The 14823-nt window shown below is 38.9% G+C and overlaps 1 protein-coding gene across 3 annotated transcripts in view; it reads left to right on the top strand.

Annotated features, from left to right (window-relative positions):
- Nucleotides 1-14823, top strand: part of LOC113983427 (versican core protein) — a 98729-nt gene that overhangs the window by 61490 nt on the left and 22416 nt on the right. For all 3 annotated transcript variants that reach the window (XM_039386515.1, XM_039386514.1, XM_027712537.2), the window contains 3 exons: nt 3942-9425; nt 11501-11614; nt 13704-13817. In XM_039386515.1, coding sequence (XP_039242449.1) covers nt 3942-9425; nt 11501-11614; nt 13704-13817 — 5712 coding nt within the window. The remainder of the gene's footprint in view (nt 1-3941; nt 9426-11500; nt 11615-13703; nt 13818-14823) is intronic.

Below are 14823 nucleotides of genomic sequence, written 5' to 3'. Positions count from 1 at the left end.
AATCTGCAGGTGAAATTCTGTTATCTGCAGGATGCCAGGTTAGATGCTAACAGCCTCCTTTTTAATGAGAATGTCACAAAATTGCTCTAAATCCATGTCTACTGAATGAAATATTTTGGGTTTTGAAAGTTTGGAAAACATCAGAGCATGTTTTATATTTAATTCCCTACTAATTCTTCTTCAGCTGCTTATCTGATTGCTTTGGAGAGAGAAAAATGCTTTTTACTGCCTGCCCCCTCAAAAAATAGTCTTGGAAAAGCTCTCTGTAGAATATTAAGTCTTCTGAAGAGAAAATATTACTGCATGATACATATTTGGATGTATGCAGGAGTTGGCTTGTGCATCAGGAGCAGAGGGGGAATTTTTCTGTTTGATCCACTGAAAAACTGGTGTGGGTTTGGAACCAGTTGTGACTGATTAGAAGTGGGGTTGTAATGAAAACTGGTGCCACCTCGGGCAGTGGCTCTGTGGTTTTTTGTAGTAGCAGTTTAAAAAGTACCCTGTAGCTAGAGGGATTTCCACTTCACAGCTACTGTTGTTGAGGTACATGCCTATTCCATACAGGTAATTTAAAACATCTAGACAGATGAACTAAGAAACAATCTATGCTGCATATACACTCATCCATCTATCCATTCCATCTCTATTCCAGTGCATACCTCATCACTTCCCTCAAAAAAAGAGGTTTTACTGATAAATCTTCCTCAGGGCTTGTTTGGATTAGCTCTCTGAGCTGACAACCGTTGGCTTCACTCCTTTTTAGCTACTTGTTTTTACTTTCCTTTTCTTGGAGTCAGTTACAACTTGCACAAGTTGAACAAGTACTTCTTTTGGCTGGTTTTGCATGACAACGTGTGAGCTATTGATAAACATGTTTAGTAGCCGAACTCCTTTCCCTTAAAGTCCTAATTTCATGTCTTTTTAGTAGTCTTTGGTCTGTGCGTCTTTACCTGCAGCTGGAAGAGGCAACATGATCTTCCTAAAAGCTGGTTATTTTTGCCTTGGGGAAAAAGAAAATACAAAATCCCCAAAGACACTTATTATTTAATGACAGAGCCTCCTGAAAGTTTATTATTGGAACATCATACTTTTAGCTAACGTTCTTTTATGTGGATCTTTGTGGCATGTGAGATCTTGAAAAAGCTAACAAAGTAAAAGGAGGGTCTGATAGAGATCTCTGCATATGTAAGAATTTGTGTGTGTCTTCTAGGTGAATTTGGAACAGATGTTACTCACTAAATTTATTACCTACCATAAATGACTTCCCGTGAGTCAGTAATTTGAAGGACTCTCAGGTGTGCACTGCTGCAAAAATACTACACCGCTGGTCAGAACTTGTTAGTCAGGGCACCCTCCTACAAATTATAGCCTACACAGCCCCATCCAGGCTTTAATTTATTTCTTTTAATGTACAGTTCTGTGCAAAAGCATGCTACAGGCTTTGTCACACAAACTCAACTGCTGTGTATGAAATTATAATTAATCTTTATGGCACACTAGTCTATATGCCAGGTTATTTGTACATATTCTTCCCTCAGCTGTGTATGCAGTACAAGACATCTTTTTTGCCCATGCACATTTTAGGTGTAGTTTTATGGTCCTATGTGTGGGTGCGGTTACTTCCTAGCAAAATTACTGAGAATCAGAAACTATCAGAGCTCCACAGTAGCTTTGCCTGGCTATTCTTTTGCTTATTGAATTTCCACATATTTTTTCACAATTTCTAAGGGATGGTATTCAATTCTGTGTTGTTTAGAGCTTCTACTTTTATGAAAACATGTTTTCTCAATATGACTGGTGGTGCTGTTTGCTATAATTTGTGGATTCTGCAAGTGATGTTGTTAAACACTTGAAGTCATATTGCCAGTCTTGGACAGATTACCAAATTCTTGCTTTTCACAGAGATCTAGGGAAGCTCAAATAAAACTTTATTTTTCTGTGGTTTCGGGCAGCCTCTGTAAATATTTTCAATTTATTGGAGAAAGAAATTCTTCCTTTACAGGCATTGCATAAAATAACTCCCAAAAAGCGCAGGTGAGGGAAGCAAGAAGAAATCTCAGTTCTGTAGTCATCTAATACAGCTGTCATGGCACAAAGTAAACACCAGGTTTCACTGGGGCAACGTAGAACAGCCAGGCAGAATTGAGGTTAAAAACAACTTTTATTTCATAGCACTGGGAGCGCTGAGCTTAATGCTGTACAAATGGAACACTGTGATTGAAATAAATAATGCTGAAGGTGATTTATTTTCTCTATTCTTCAGCTGGAGGTTTAGCAAAGATAAGACTCAGTAACACTTATGAGTTTAGCTGTAAATACAGCATGAGATATTAGGACATTAATTCTCAATGGAGTTGGAGTGACCTTTTCAAAACCAAGTTGCTGTCAATTTCCACACACAGAACAGCCCAAGCCATGGAATCACAAGCCTTTCGCGGTGCTCTGTGTCAGTTCAATGTGACTTAATACATTCTTTTCCAGAATGATCACCTGAAGACTCTTTCTCTAATGACTCAGTAGTCATAGAGGTTAAATGATCTTCACAGGTAGGGGAATTACTTTGAAACGGTGAAGTACCTTGACTCAGGTTCTCATTGTTCTATATCTTATAAATAGTTTTAATGGGGAAGTTTTGCTTAAAAAAAATGAGCTCTGTCATATTCTGTAAATATATTTTGAGGATCAGTCAATGCAGACAACACAGTAAGGCAGGAGTGCCATTAATTAGTTCAGATCATCTTCTGGCAGATGTGGACAAAGCTCCATTGGCTGCCCCAGCTGCAAAAAGTAATTTTGCATTGGACAAAATGATTATAAAGATAGATTCAGAAGAAAGAAATTCTCATAGAATAAGATTTCAGCTCAAGGTTTCCAATTTAGAGTCACTTGGACAAGCTTGAAATGTGGATACTTTTTTTTTTTGACTAAGTCTGTTGTATTCTTTTTTTAAAAAAAATTTATTTCTTTACTTATTTATTTGATTTCGTTTTAATGGGAGTAGCGTCTATTGTCTGGAACAGAAGGCTTGCAGTAATGTTTGTGCTGAAAGGGCAAGTTTAAAAAGTGTCTATGGAGTTTGGGATCATGAATATTAGAGGAATTCATGAGGCTTTCTGCAGCTAAAATCTTACCTTCTTAGATCTTCTTTTTTCCTCCTTTTCTGCTTAGCCACTTAGAAAAAAATCCGAGATGTTTGCGACCTGTGGGAGTGTGTAAATACCTTGGAGTGAGTGGTAACCAGAAGACAATTACTGGACTTTACTCATGTTATGCTCTGAGTGGTGCTTGATTCTTGAATCTGTGATTTTTTTTCATATTTGCTTCATAATGCTTTAAAATTCCAAATAGCAGTCACTTTGTAAAGCAATACTTCATTCACTGACCTAGGGTCCAAGTCTAATGAACAGAGGAATTGATGTAGTTTTTATGGCGTTCCTAGTAATTGAGTTACTCTATGCTAAGCAATAATGGAGATGCATAGGTATTACCTGTATGTCCTATTTTATTTTAAACTTTACCTTGCTTAGCTTTGTCTAACTTTAGTTTTTGGTAAAGGTCAGCTGGTGTCTAAATCCATGGAAGCAGTTACAACAGGTTGGTCTAAAGAATTATTTTCATCTTGTCCATTTCTCATCTCTCCTGAATAGGACAACGAGACTTGGGTGTGGGTTTGGGGTCAAATACATATGACAATCAACAGCACTAAATAATTATTGTGTTCAATATGCAGAAAGGCTTCAACTAGAAAGTCACACATCATGGCTGAGTTTAACTTTGTGTCAACAGAAGAACACACTGAATTTAAAAAAATTGTTTAATTTTGAAGGCTTTTTTGTTTGTTTTTTTTTTCTCTGACAGGTTGCTTGTACTTCATGTGTGTACTGTAATGCACAACTATTGCTGTCACTCAGGGATTATGAAAAGCTCTCTTTTTTTTGCAGATCATCCGGTGAATGAATTTTTGGATCTGTTCAATCGCCACGTGCTCCCCCATGCAATAGATGAGACCCACATTGATGCAGAGTCAGCTCAGACCGAACCCTGTACCTCAGACTCTGTGCAGGATTCGTCTGAATTTATAATATTGGATCCTTTCTTTCCAAACTATATAGAATTTGAGGAAGAGGAAGACTGTGAAAATACTACTGACGTTACAGCTCCTCCAGCTTTGCAATTCATCAATGGGAAGCAGCAGGTTACCAGTGCCCCTAAGAGCACAAAGGCTGAGGAAGCGAGAAGTGACAAAATTGAAAGTGTTGCACATTCCAAAAATGTAACCTTTGCTCAAATCAATGAAACAAACACATTTATAATATCTGAATCTGAAGCTTCTGGTACTATGCAACCAAGCAAAGCTGGAGAAGTGACAGGGGTGTTTGAAGTTACTCAGCCAACAGCAGATGTTGCAATGTTAGAGCCTGTCTATAGTGGTGAGTCAGAAGTTGTCACAACAGATAAATCAATAGCCATTACTTCTTCACACAAGCAGTCTCTGCAAAACAATAAAGAGATCATAACATGGCATGGAAATGAGGAGAGCTCTACTAAGGGTGCCAAAAACTTGCTTTTGGATACTATTGAATCTTCTGGAGATGGCTCCATGGAATCTGATCTATCCACTTCTGCCTTAGAAGTTGTGACAATGTCAAGAAAGGAAGATGACAAAAAAAATTCTGGTGTAACTTCTGTTCCTGATGCATTTACTGTGGAAAGTTCTGCTGTAACTGCTTCTCTGGATGCAGTTTTTATTCCTGCCACAGCACATGAAAGTGTGACTGACCCTATTCCAGAAGAGGCAACCTCTGCTCCAGGAGGTCATTATAAATCAACTGCTAAACTTAGTGCAAATTCCTCTGTCGATAATATTCTGGAAACAAGTGCTACAACAAAGCCTGAGATGAGTGCTGCTTCTTTTATGATTCTGGAAGGCTCTGGGGATGAAAAAGAGGACATCACTGTAACAACAGAGGAAATAGCAGCAACAGAAACACTTTCAATGCAAGATATTTCTTTGGGCTCTGGCGCAGTAATGCCAACAGAAGTTTCTGTAACTGCCTCAGGAATCACCTCTGCTTTGCCCAGGGGTATAACTCATTATTCTGCTTTTGATCAAAGTCCTGAAGCACCTGTTGCCACCAACTCTGTGTCTGAGTTTATTACGAAAAAAGTAGTTTCTATCTCTCATGTAACTGAAAAAAATATTGATGATGAAAAGGAAATACAGACCACTGTTTACTCAGGTCACCAAAATTCAGCTACTGCTGCAGAGGGAAATTTGGAGTTGAATGAATCTGAGAGCACTACAAGTGAAGTCAGAATTGTAATTCAGGAGCCCAGCTTACCCAGTAAAAGAGTACCAGGTACCATAAGTTCTGAAACCAAAAAGGTCACCTCCATTCCTTTCTTGAGAGACAAGAAGCTTTTTATAAATGAAGGATCAGCAGAAGAACCAGCAGACTTATTTACAGGGAGTCCCACAAAAAAAGTGGTAAGTACTGACTCCGCATTTTTTGGTCCAGGTTCTGGTGACATAGACCTTATCATTCAGTCTGCTACTTTGACTTCAGTTCCATTAAGGCCTGTCACTGAAACATATACTGAAAAGCATGAAGGAAAAGTTTACAACACAGATGATGCTTCCCCAAAGGATGCAACAACAGAATATGGGAAACATGCAAGAACAGGTGAATTTGCAGTAACAGTTTCAAGTACTGGGTCAGATGGCTTGACAGAGGGGTCTGGAGGAGCAAGTCAGGCATCCTTGGATGTGTTTAGTACAAGAAAGCCAGGAGAACAAAACATGGGAGCAGAACCAACCTACACAGCTCCTTCTTACATAATATTTGGTTCTATAAAAGAGGTAAGACCTCATACTGCACCAGGAATTAAAACAGAAGGTTCAGAATCAGGTGAAGTCATGCCATCTCCAGAATCCATGGTTCATAACAGCCCTCATGACAATGTGGTGACACGTGGTACTGGCAGTGGAAAAGCAGTAGCTGAATCCACAGAAAGCAAAAATGTAAGATTTGGTTCTTCTGCTGCCTCACTGGGCAAGATTCTCTTGATTGAGCATGGCTCTGGCGAAGAATTCAAAGACGACAGTAGCACCACAAAAGTGATGTTTAATGGACCTACTGAAGAAATACTTGGGGATCATTTCTCACTCACTAATCAGGGGTCTGGAGAACCAGACACATTCTTTGGATCATTTGCAAAAACAGAATTTTCACCTACTGGGAGCCCAGAAACATGGGAGAAGCATGACAATCACAATGTTGCCAGCACATCATCTGTGAATCTTGCCTTCACCACTAACCCTGATGAGACAGTCACAAGTCCTGAACGTGACGAAACCACCATGGAAACTGTAACTGACCTGAGAATGGAAGAGAAAACCACTGATGAATTGACAGTGAGAACTTTTCCAATGAAGATTCCTTTGGTAGAAGATTTGTATTCTGGGGAAGACAGGCCAAGGGAAATTTTGCCAAAAGCTATGGAATCTTCTGAAGAAAAAGCAGCAACAGACCCATTCTTTAAAAGTACACAGGCTACCCATGAACATCTGGAATTTTCAAATGTTCCGATTGTCATTCATTCAGAAGAAAAGGAATTAGAAACCAAACCTGTTCAGAAAGTACTTTTGCCATTTAATGATGATAGAGTAACTGAACCTATAAGGATTGAAAGAAAATACATAAGCTCTCCAGTTACAGATATAGAACAAGAGAAGTTGATACAAAACATTTTCCCTACAAAAGATATTCCCAGAACATTGCTGACATCTCAGGAAGAAAAACAATCAAATAATGAGTTCATTAATGATCCATTATTTTCAGGACAGGGATCAGGAGATGACCTTGATGTAATTCCTTCTATAGTGCCATTGGTTGTTAAAGGAATCAAGAGTCCTCCAACTTCTCATCCTGCAAACATGGGACCTGAACTTTCAACTGTAAAGACACAAGACTTTGAAAGAGGAAGCACCCAAGCAAACACTGAAGTTAATGAAGAAGTTTCAAATGCTGTGACTGAGCTGCTCTCAGAAACTGGAGACCAATTCCCCACCTCTGTGTTCCCCAGTTTCCCAGCTTTAACGGAAGTCAGCTCCAAGAGCTTCATCTCCAAACAGATGGAAGAGATGACCCATTATTTTGTGGCAACTGAAGAACCTCACAATCGGGAAACTAATTATAGGAGAGGAGAAAATGAAACAGATAGGACAACAGCTACTTCTAAAGCTGTTTCACGAGAGGAAACTTCACATTTTGTGATTAAAGGTGGAGTAACTCCTGGGTCTGTTATACTGAATGGAACTCCCAATCCTCAAGCAGACGAATGTCTTGTAACGTCAACAACAAAAATGCCAGGCAGAGCATTACCTGAAAGCTCTGGAGAAGGATCTGGCTGGGTTGCTGTTTTGGAGTCATCTTCTCCTGACAAGTTTACTCATCTGTCAATACCCCCGGTATCAAAAGTAGAACTAAATGCTTCATCTAGTGCTCCTGGGCATATTTATTCCAAAGTTATGACTACAGAGGCGCTGACAGATGGGTCACAGACTGTGACCACAGGAGTAGCATCCCTTTTTACTGAAGAAACAGAGATTGTGTCAAATCCATCTACTGTTCATCCAAAGGCAGCTACATCAGAAGAACTAGCAAGTGACACGGGGATAGATGAGAAAATTATTCCCATGATTGATGACAAAAAAAGCACTTTATTGAACGTTTCTGTTTATGGTGACATCATTCTAATCGAAGAGAGATTTCAAATCCCATCAGAAGACACAACAATTATAGACATGGATCACTCAAAATCAATGCCTGAAGATATAATAAGTGTGCAGACAATGCCAAATCCTGTTACACAGTCAACATATGGCAGTGATGATGATAGTATGACAGCTAAAGGAGAGAAATATGATTCAACACCCAAATTTTCCATAACCAAAGAGAAGACCCTTCGATCTGGTGATAGTCTTTCTTTGATTACTTCCAGTCCACCAAGCAGAGAATTGGTAACAGCTGGGCACAGACCAAAACCAGATGATATGGATTTGGGTTCAGGGAATGCCATGAATGTCGCAACAGAAACTCTCACCACTACTGAACTCTCTGAACTGAGCATTTTCTTTCCTACAGTACCATCTCTGGGAATCCCTCAGGTGCCCTATGAGTCTAAACGTGTTGTAACCAGCACCACAGAAGACAGCTATGAGCCAAATACTTCAGCAAACAACAGAGTAATAGCAGACCCAAGTGAAACAATCTCTGTGTCTGACTTTTCTGGAATGGGCCAAGAAGAACCAACCGATTATCAGCCTGTGGTTCCTTCCCTTACAACAGTTTTAGCTACTGAGCTAGAAAAGCCTGTGACAACTGACTTGCTTGAGTTGAGTATTGTCACCACACAGCATGCATCCCAGGTCGTGACTGTACCACCGAGCAAAAATGCAAAAAATCACACCGTGGTATACATAAACACAAAATCAGCATCAGCAGAGTATGAAGAAACAGATTCTGAGAGTTTTCATTCTGTCCCTCAAACTCCTACATCCTCAGTAACTGTTCATTTAGCTGATGGAGTGTCTGAGTATCCTGAGGTAATCATTCCAAGTACATCATCATCATCAACAAAGGATTCAGATCAGCCCAATCATTCATCAGAAGGATCCTTCAAAGAGGTTAGTTCTGATATTGCAGCAACATATAAACCCCGTACTACAGACCTTCTTGACACAACAGAGTCTTCTCTGCTGGAGCTTTCTCCTGAGTCTTTCCCAGAAAGCACAGCTATGGAAAGTACTCCTCGCTTTGGCAGGCTGGTAACAGGCAGGACAGAGGAGACAGAAACCCCTGTCACTGATTTTTCTGTTGAGGAAGAATCTACAGTTTCTGGAGATTCTTCATCAACACATGTCTTGCCTACTGCTTTTCTGAATTTTGGAGAAGGAGTGAGCACAGATGCCCCAAAAGTTAGCACAACAAAAGTTGAAGCTTTCTCGGGGAGAGTGAGTAATTCCCACCAAGAAGAAGACAGGACTACTAAGAGAGAGAACCCCTTACTCGTTTCCACACCGAACTCACCCAACAGCATTGAAAGTGAAGGATTTAAACGCGACCAGGGAGCAGTTACAAAGCTGACTTCACCTTCCCAACTTCTGGAAGGAAGCACAGAAACACAATCAGCTTTGTTTGGTCGAGGGGAGATCACAACAATTTCTTCTAACATTGCAACACATGGCATTGCTCCTGGCAACCGTCCCTACCAAAATGAACAGTCCACAATGAGCTCTGAGGAGCCAAACACTGTTGAAGTTGTAACCTCTTCATTTTCCCTTCCTGAAGTCACTAATGGATCAGATTTTGTGATTGGCACCAGTGTGGGTTCAGTTGAAGGAACAGCAGTACAAATCCCAGGTAACTCCCAAATATGATCACTGTGTTACTTGTGTTTACACCTGTAAAAGTGTTGTCTTAGCTCTGGTGAGAGGTGTGACTACCAGAGCATCCTGTGAAATAACACCAGCTCTTGGGACTCTCCAGCTGTGAGATTAGCGTGGGTGTAACCCATGCAGAGTGGAGGAGGATGGGGGTTTCCAAACTCCAGCCCAGTAGCTCTTCATGAGTGTTTGCATCGTGGAGCTCTGGATCAGACTTGAGGTAACAAGCCAGTTCTAGAAGGCAGGAAAGTAACACTGGTTGTGGTAGAGAATTCTGCTGTAATTATTAAATTTTCCAATTTCAAGCAGATAATTTGTCTGATAGCTCTTCTGTGCTAGCGTGAAGATAGTACTCATACAACTGGTTTGCAGGTAGAGTTGTTCTTAACATCTTGCAGTTGACTTAAAAAGAAACCCTCATGAACATTTTAAGATCAGAATTTTCACAAAAATTAGCACCTCCTAACCTACAAGATAACTTTCCACACAAGAGAGAAACAAGACCTTGTTTTCAGCCTATCTGTAGCTTTAACTGGTTGATAAAGTGTCTGCCTCTTAAAAATTACAGATCTTTTTATTAGACATCACTTGCCACAGAGGTTTTTTTCATGATGGTTATTAGGCACCATTTCACCAAATACATGGATGATGCAGGTAGGGTCTCTATGAGTATTGTAACTTCAATCCAAATTTTTGTCCGGATATAGCTGAGTAAAGAATGGGCTTAATTTTATAGGGGTTTGTATTATTTTTCCTCAAAAATCCAGGTAGCTGTCAACTTGAAAATGTTTACTGGCAAAATATCCAGTCTGCAGTAGGACAAAGCGACAGCAAGCACACAATAAACATCATTAGCAGCCCTACATTTGTGACATTCAGTGAAGCAGTCCTAAAACAAACACCCTCTTGTATGGATGTTATCAGATCCTTTTCAAAACCTCCAAGGTGAAATCCCTAATTATTTAGTTATATTCCCAAACTTATGTACATGAGAGTTTCCTCAGGAGGCTTTCAGCTGGACTTTCTGCATTCCTATGACTAGACAGGGAACTTGGTACTTTAGGAAGACTGAATGTCCGGTTTGCAAGGGTAAAATAGATGCTATTTACCTTTTTTTCCATTGACCATAATCAGATTTTTTTTTTGTGGAAAATATAATCAGAAATCTTAATTTTTCTCATTTCTCTGGTTTACAGAAATCTCTGAACCATTTCGTAAATTTTCAAAGCCAGGGCTTTATTTTTGTACCCTAGAAGGACTGTCCTCAGGATTTCCCTCTAACTCTGAGAAGCTAACACTTAGAAATGGTTTAGTGTGCACTTGTTTGTGTGAATGAGTTCTCCTAGGCATGAAATCAAATGCAAATACCTAGGTATCTAAACTCAGTGGAAATAAACACCACTAGAAGGCATAAAGTTCTGTAAGGAAAAGCTATTTAAATGATATCTCCTGTAACAACCGAGGATTTCATATCAGGTAAGCTTTTCTCTGGCTTTTTAGTTCGGTTACAAATGTACTCAGTATCTTTATTTTTGTTCTTCAAATGTATTTCTAAGAAAGACTTTGCAGGCATTGATTGATCAGATAGAAGAAAGACCTGAAGCAACAGCAGCCAGTAGTATGTTCTGTGTACCCTGTCATTCTGCATAAACTAACCCTGTTCAAAAGAAAAGCATTTCTCATTCATTGTGCATATGTTTAACTGTTTTCAGCTATAATTAAGCGTCATGTCATGCAAACTAAATCCTTAGAGTATCATGACTGCCAAATACAGTGCAAATTGCTGTGAAAAAGCATAATTCTAAAAATAATTTGTATTAGTTCTTAGTAAATGCCATATTTTGTTGTTAAAGTTAAAATATGGTGATGCCTGAAGACAAGCTTTACTGTTTTTTACAAAACTCTTACTTCCAGTGTTAATAGTTTCTGTAATCACAGTAAAACTGCACCATCAATGCAGCAATGAAGATTTTTTTTCTTCCAAAAAATTGAAAATATACTATTTCCTTGAAACTGTGAAGTCAAATTCATTTTTTTCTACTTGTTTAACAGGCCAAGATCCCTGCAAGAGCAACCCCTGCCTCAACGGTGGCACCTGCTACTCTCGTGGTTCATTCTACATCTGTACCTGTCTTCCAGGTTTCAGTGGAGAGCAGTGTGAATTAGGTAAGATGAAGCCTAAGAAAAGTTTTCCTACATGAGATCTGCACAAGTGCTGAGTTTTGAAGTTGAAGAATAAACAGACATATGAAAAACTCTGCAGTGAGTCCCTTAAGAGCAATAAAATAGAGGAGGTCCTCTCTTTTCTCTCTCCCCATAAAGTGCACTGATGTGTGCACAGAAAGGTTGAGAGAGCTGTGCAGGAACTCAAATTCAGAACACTAAGTTAAAAAATACCTAAATGAAACAAAACAAGCATTAATATTTGGGATAGTTCTCTAAGAGCCTGGAGTAATTATTTGGAAGGCTGGTAAAATAAATTTATCTTAAAAGTGACTGGGAAGATGAGTACTGAATGCCAGTCTGATATTTGTTTTCCCAGGAAATTGTAAATATTATGGTAATCATATGCATATTTGGTATAGATTGGTATTTTTGTGACAACTCTACCTGAGGACCTCTTCAAGCTGCCTGTGACATCCATGTGTACCTGCTGCGACTGTGGATTTCCAGAGACTCACCTGTACAGTGTAAAATAAACAGTTTTTCTTCCAGAAATCTAACCAAAATATGGTAAAAGTGGTAGGTTGGCTGTTTAGTGCAGAGATACTTTAGACTGTTGAAAAGCTGTAGGTTTCATTCCCTGATAAATACCATGGATTTGTCTGTTACACAGTTGCCTTCCAAATTTGAAAGAAAAAAAATATGCAAAAATGAGTTTAACTCATCATATATAGGTTGGGAGAAAAAAACTCAACTCCACCCAAAGGTTGAAGAAATCACTGCAGCATAGCTGTCAGGATTAATATGGTTTTATTTGTGTTCTGTAAGACAAATCTGTGTTTTGTATGTGATTTAAAAATAGTTAATATTGTTCTCTGCTTTCCTAGCTCATCCTGATGAGTTTGGTATTTCACTAGTTCATTAATGGTAGACATCACATTTTAGATACTGCATCTTAAATCTTTGTCAAGGAATATGGCATCCTCTGGTTGCAAAACATAGGTCAGGTATAATAATTATAAAATAAGGATCTGTGCACTTTGTGTCCCCTAGCACTTTTAGAGGCTTATCCAAAAATTGGAGTGTGTCTCTCCACAGACCATTGCCATGTAGAAATAGGTTTTGTGATACCTAAGAAAGGAAATCTCAGCATTTTTAGCCCTTATATTCAGGGATATTCTGTATATAAAGCCTAAAATATTACCTCGAGATCTTTCCAAATGACTGGAGCAAGTAAGACCTAGCAAAAATTTGAACAGAGTATATTTTAAAATAGAAATATTTTTAAAAAAAGCCCTCCTCATGATGCAGCAATTATTCCTAGTTGTTGTTTTTTGGTTTGTAGATATGTATACCTTCTGTCTTATGTTTCAATGAGTGAATCATTACCAGCAATTCACTTTGGACTGAGATGTTTGCAAAATCTGCATTAAAGTTTAAGTTGTGATTGTTTCAGAGAAACAGAACTCATTAGAAATCATCATATGATCTTTATGAAAAGACAGACTAACTTATAAACTATATGAATACATGTACAAAGTAATTACTTTAAATGAACTAGTGCTCCAGTTTAAAAGGTGAAGACAAGGTGTTTTAGCCTTGGAGGAGTGGGGGACAGAAATTGTTACATATTTATTGTGCAAGACTGCTACTATCTGACTGGTCATTAAGGGATATGGCCTTTATGGTGCTTTGTCCTCATCTTGATAAGATTAGACAAGGAAGAAATGAGAAATGCAAGCCAACAACAAGCCAGTGCCTGCTGATTTGCAGGCTGAAATTAGCAGTGTGTTTGATGCTACGTGATAAGATTTCCAGTATTTGAGTTTCATGAAGATATTTGAGGTCCTCAGTGCTTAGTGAGAGTTTTTGTGCTGTGGTCACATACAAAAGTCAAATTTTCCACCAGCACAGGAAAATGCTGCATGGTGCAGCATTTCTTCTCATCCACACAGTGACCACTTGGATCTTGCACAGTGTTTTATTCTTCTGTGCTGAACAAGTCCCAGTCACCAGTGTGACTAAGGCTGAAGAGCATTTACCTTCTGGGAGCTGGGTGGGTTGTAAAACCACTCTTATCTTTTTGCTGCAGATGTTGATGAGTGCCAGTCCAACCCGTGCAGGAACGGAGCCACATGCATTGATGGCCTCAATACCTTCACCTGCCTGTGCCTGCCAAGCTACATAGGTGCTCTCTGTGAGCAAGGTAAGGTGTGTTCTTCAGCCTGTGGTGATGGAGGTTGTCCTTTTCCATTCCAACACCCTTCTGGAGTAACTAGGCAAAGCCTCCTAAACTGACTGAGTTTCTGTCTTAAAAAATTACACACACTGTAAGACATATCAGAACCCTTCACCTCCAATAAACATCAGTCATGTAGGAATACTCTACTGAATAATTCAGATTATGTATTCATCCACTGGGAGCCATAGATTTGACAGCTTTATCCCAGAATTTTCAAAATTACTTGTTCTGTAGTTATTTCAGCCAAAGTAGGTAGAGGATTTATAGTTATACAAGTAAGTTACTTATACAAGTAATTTGTAAGAGGCTTTCTAAACTGGGCAGATGAAATAAGGTTAAATACCCATGTCTCTGTAATTGTTAGAAAGTTCTCTGCAAGAAATGCCACTGTATTTACAAGAAACATTTATAGTATGAGATGCTTACTCAATATGTAGGAGGAGGACTAGGGTAGCAAAATCTATTCTGTTAATAAAATTAATGAAGGTATTTCCATGGGAAAAGAAATGGTGTATTAAAATGTACTTGCTCAGCTCATGAAAATATTTTTTTCTTTTTCTTCAGTTGAATATTTTTGGTCACAGGCGAATGAACTAAACCTTTGGATTTGTTTAATTAATGTTGTGTATTTTCATGTTTGTTTCTCAGCTTCAGTGAAACGCAGTTTGCAAACTCTTCCAGCTCAATTTATAGAGATTTGTTTGTCAGAGCTGAAAAATCTCAGACCTGACCAGTACTTTTCAAGGTTTAACCTTTTTCAGTAGTCTGGCTAACCTTGCAACTTGAGACGATTTCCTGAATCTTGTGTCCCAAATTATAAATTGACAGTGTTTTCACAACAAAAGAAATAAATGTTCTCACTCTCTTCCTCCTCCCCTTCATTCCAGCAAATCCATAGCAGTGAGTGGCTCTGAGTACCATGGTAGCTTTAAGCTCCTTTTTATGACCTGAGAGTGCATTTCAGGTGGTA

This window comes from Pipra filicauda, unplaced genomic scaffold (genome assembly GCF_003945595.2).
Source record: "Pipra filicauda isolate LSUMZ 115617 unplaced genomic scaffold, ASM394559v2 scaffold489_size442543_pilon, whole genome shotgun sequence".
Taxonomy (NCBI): domain Eukaryota; kingdom Metazoa; phylum Chordata; class Aves; order Passeriformes; family Pipridae; genus Pipra; species Pipra filicauda.
The sequence above is the reverse complement of the archived record's forward strand: the minus strand, read 5'-3'. Positions and strand labels throughout refer to the sequence as shown.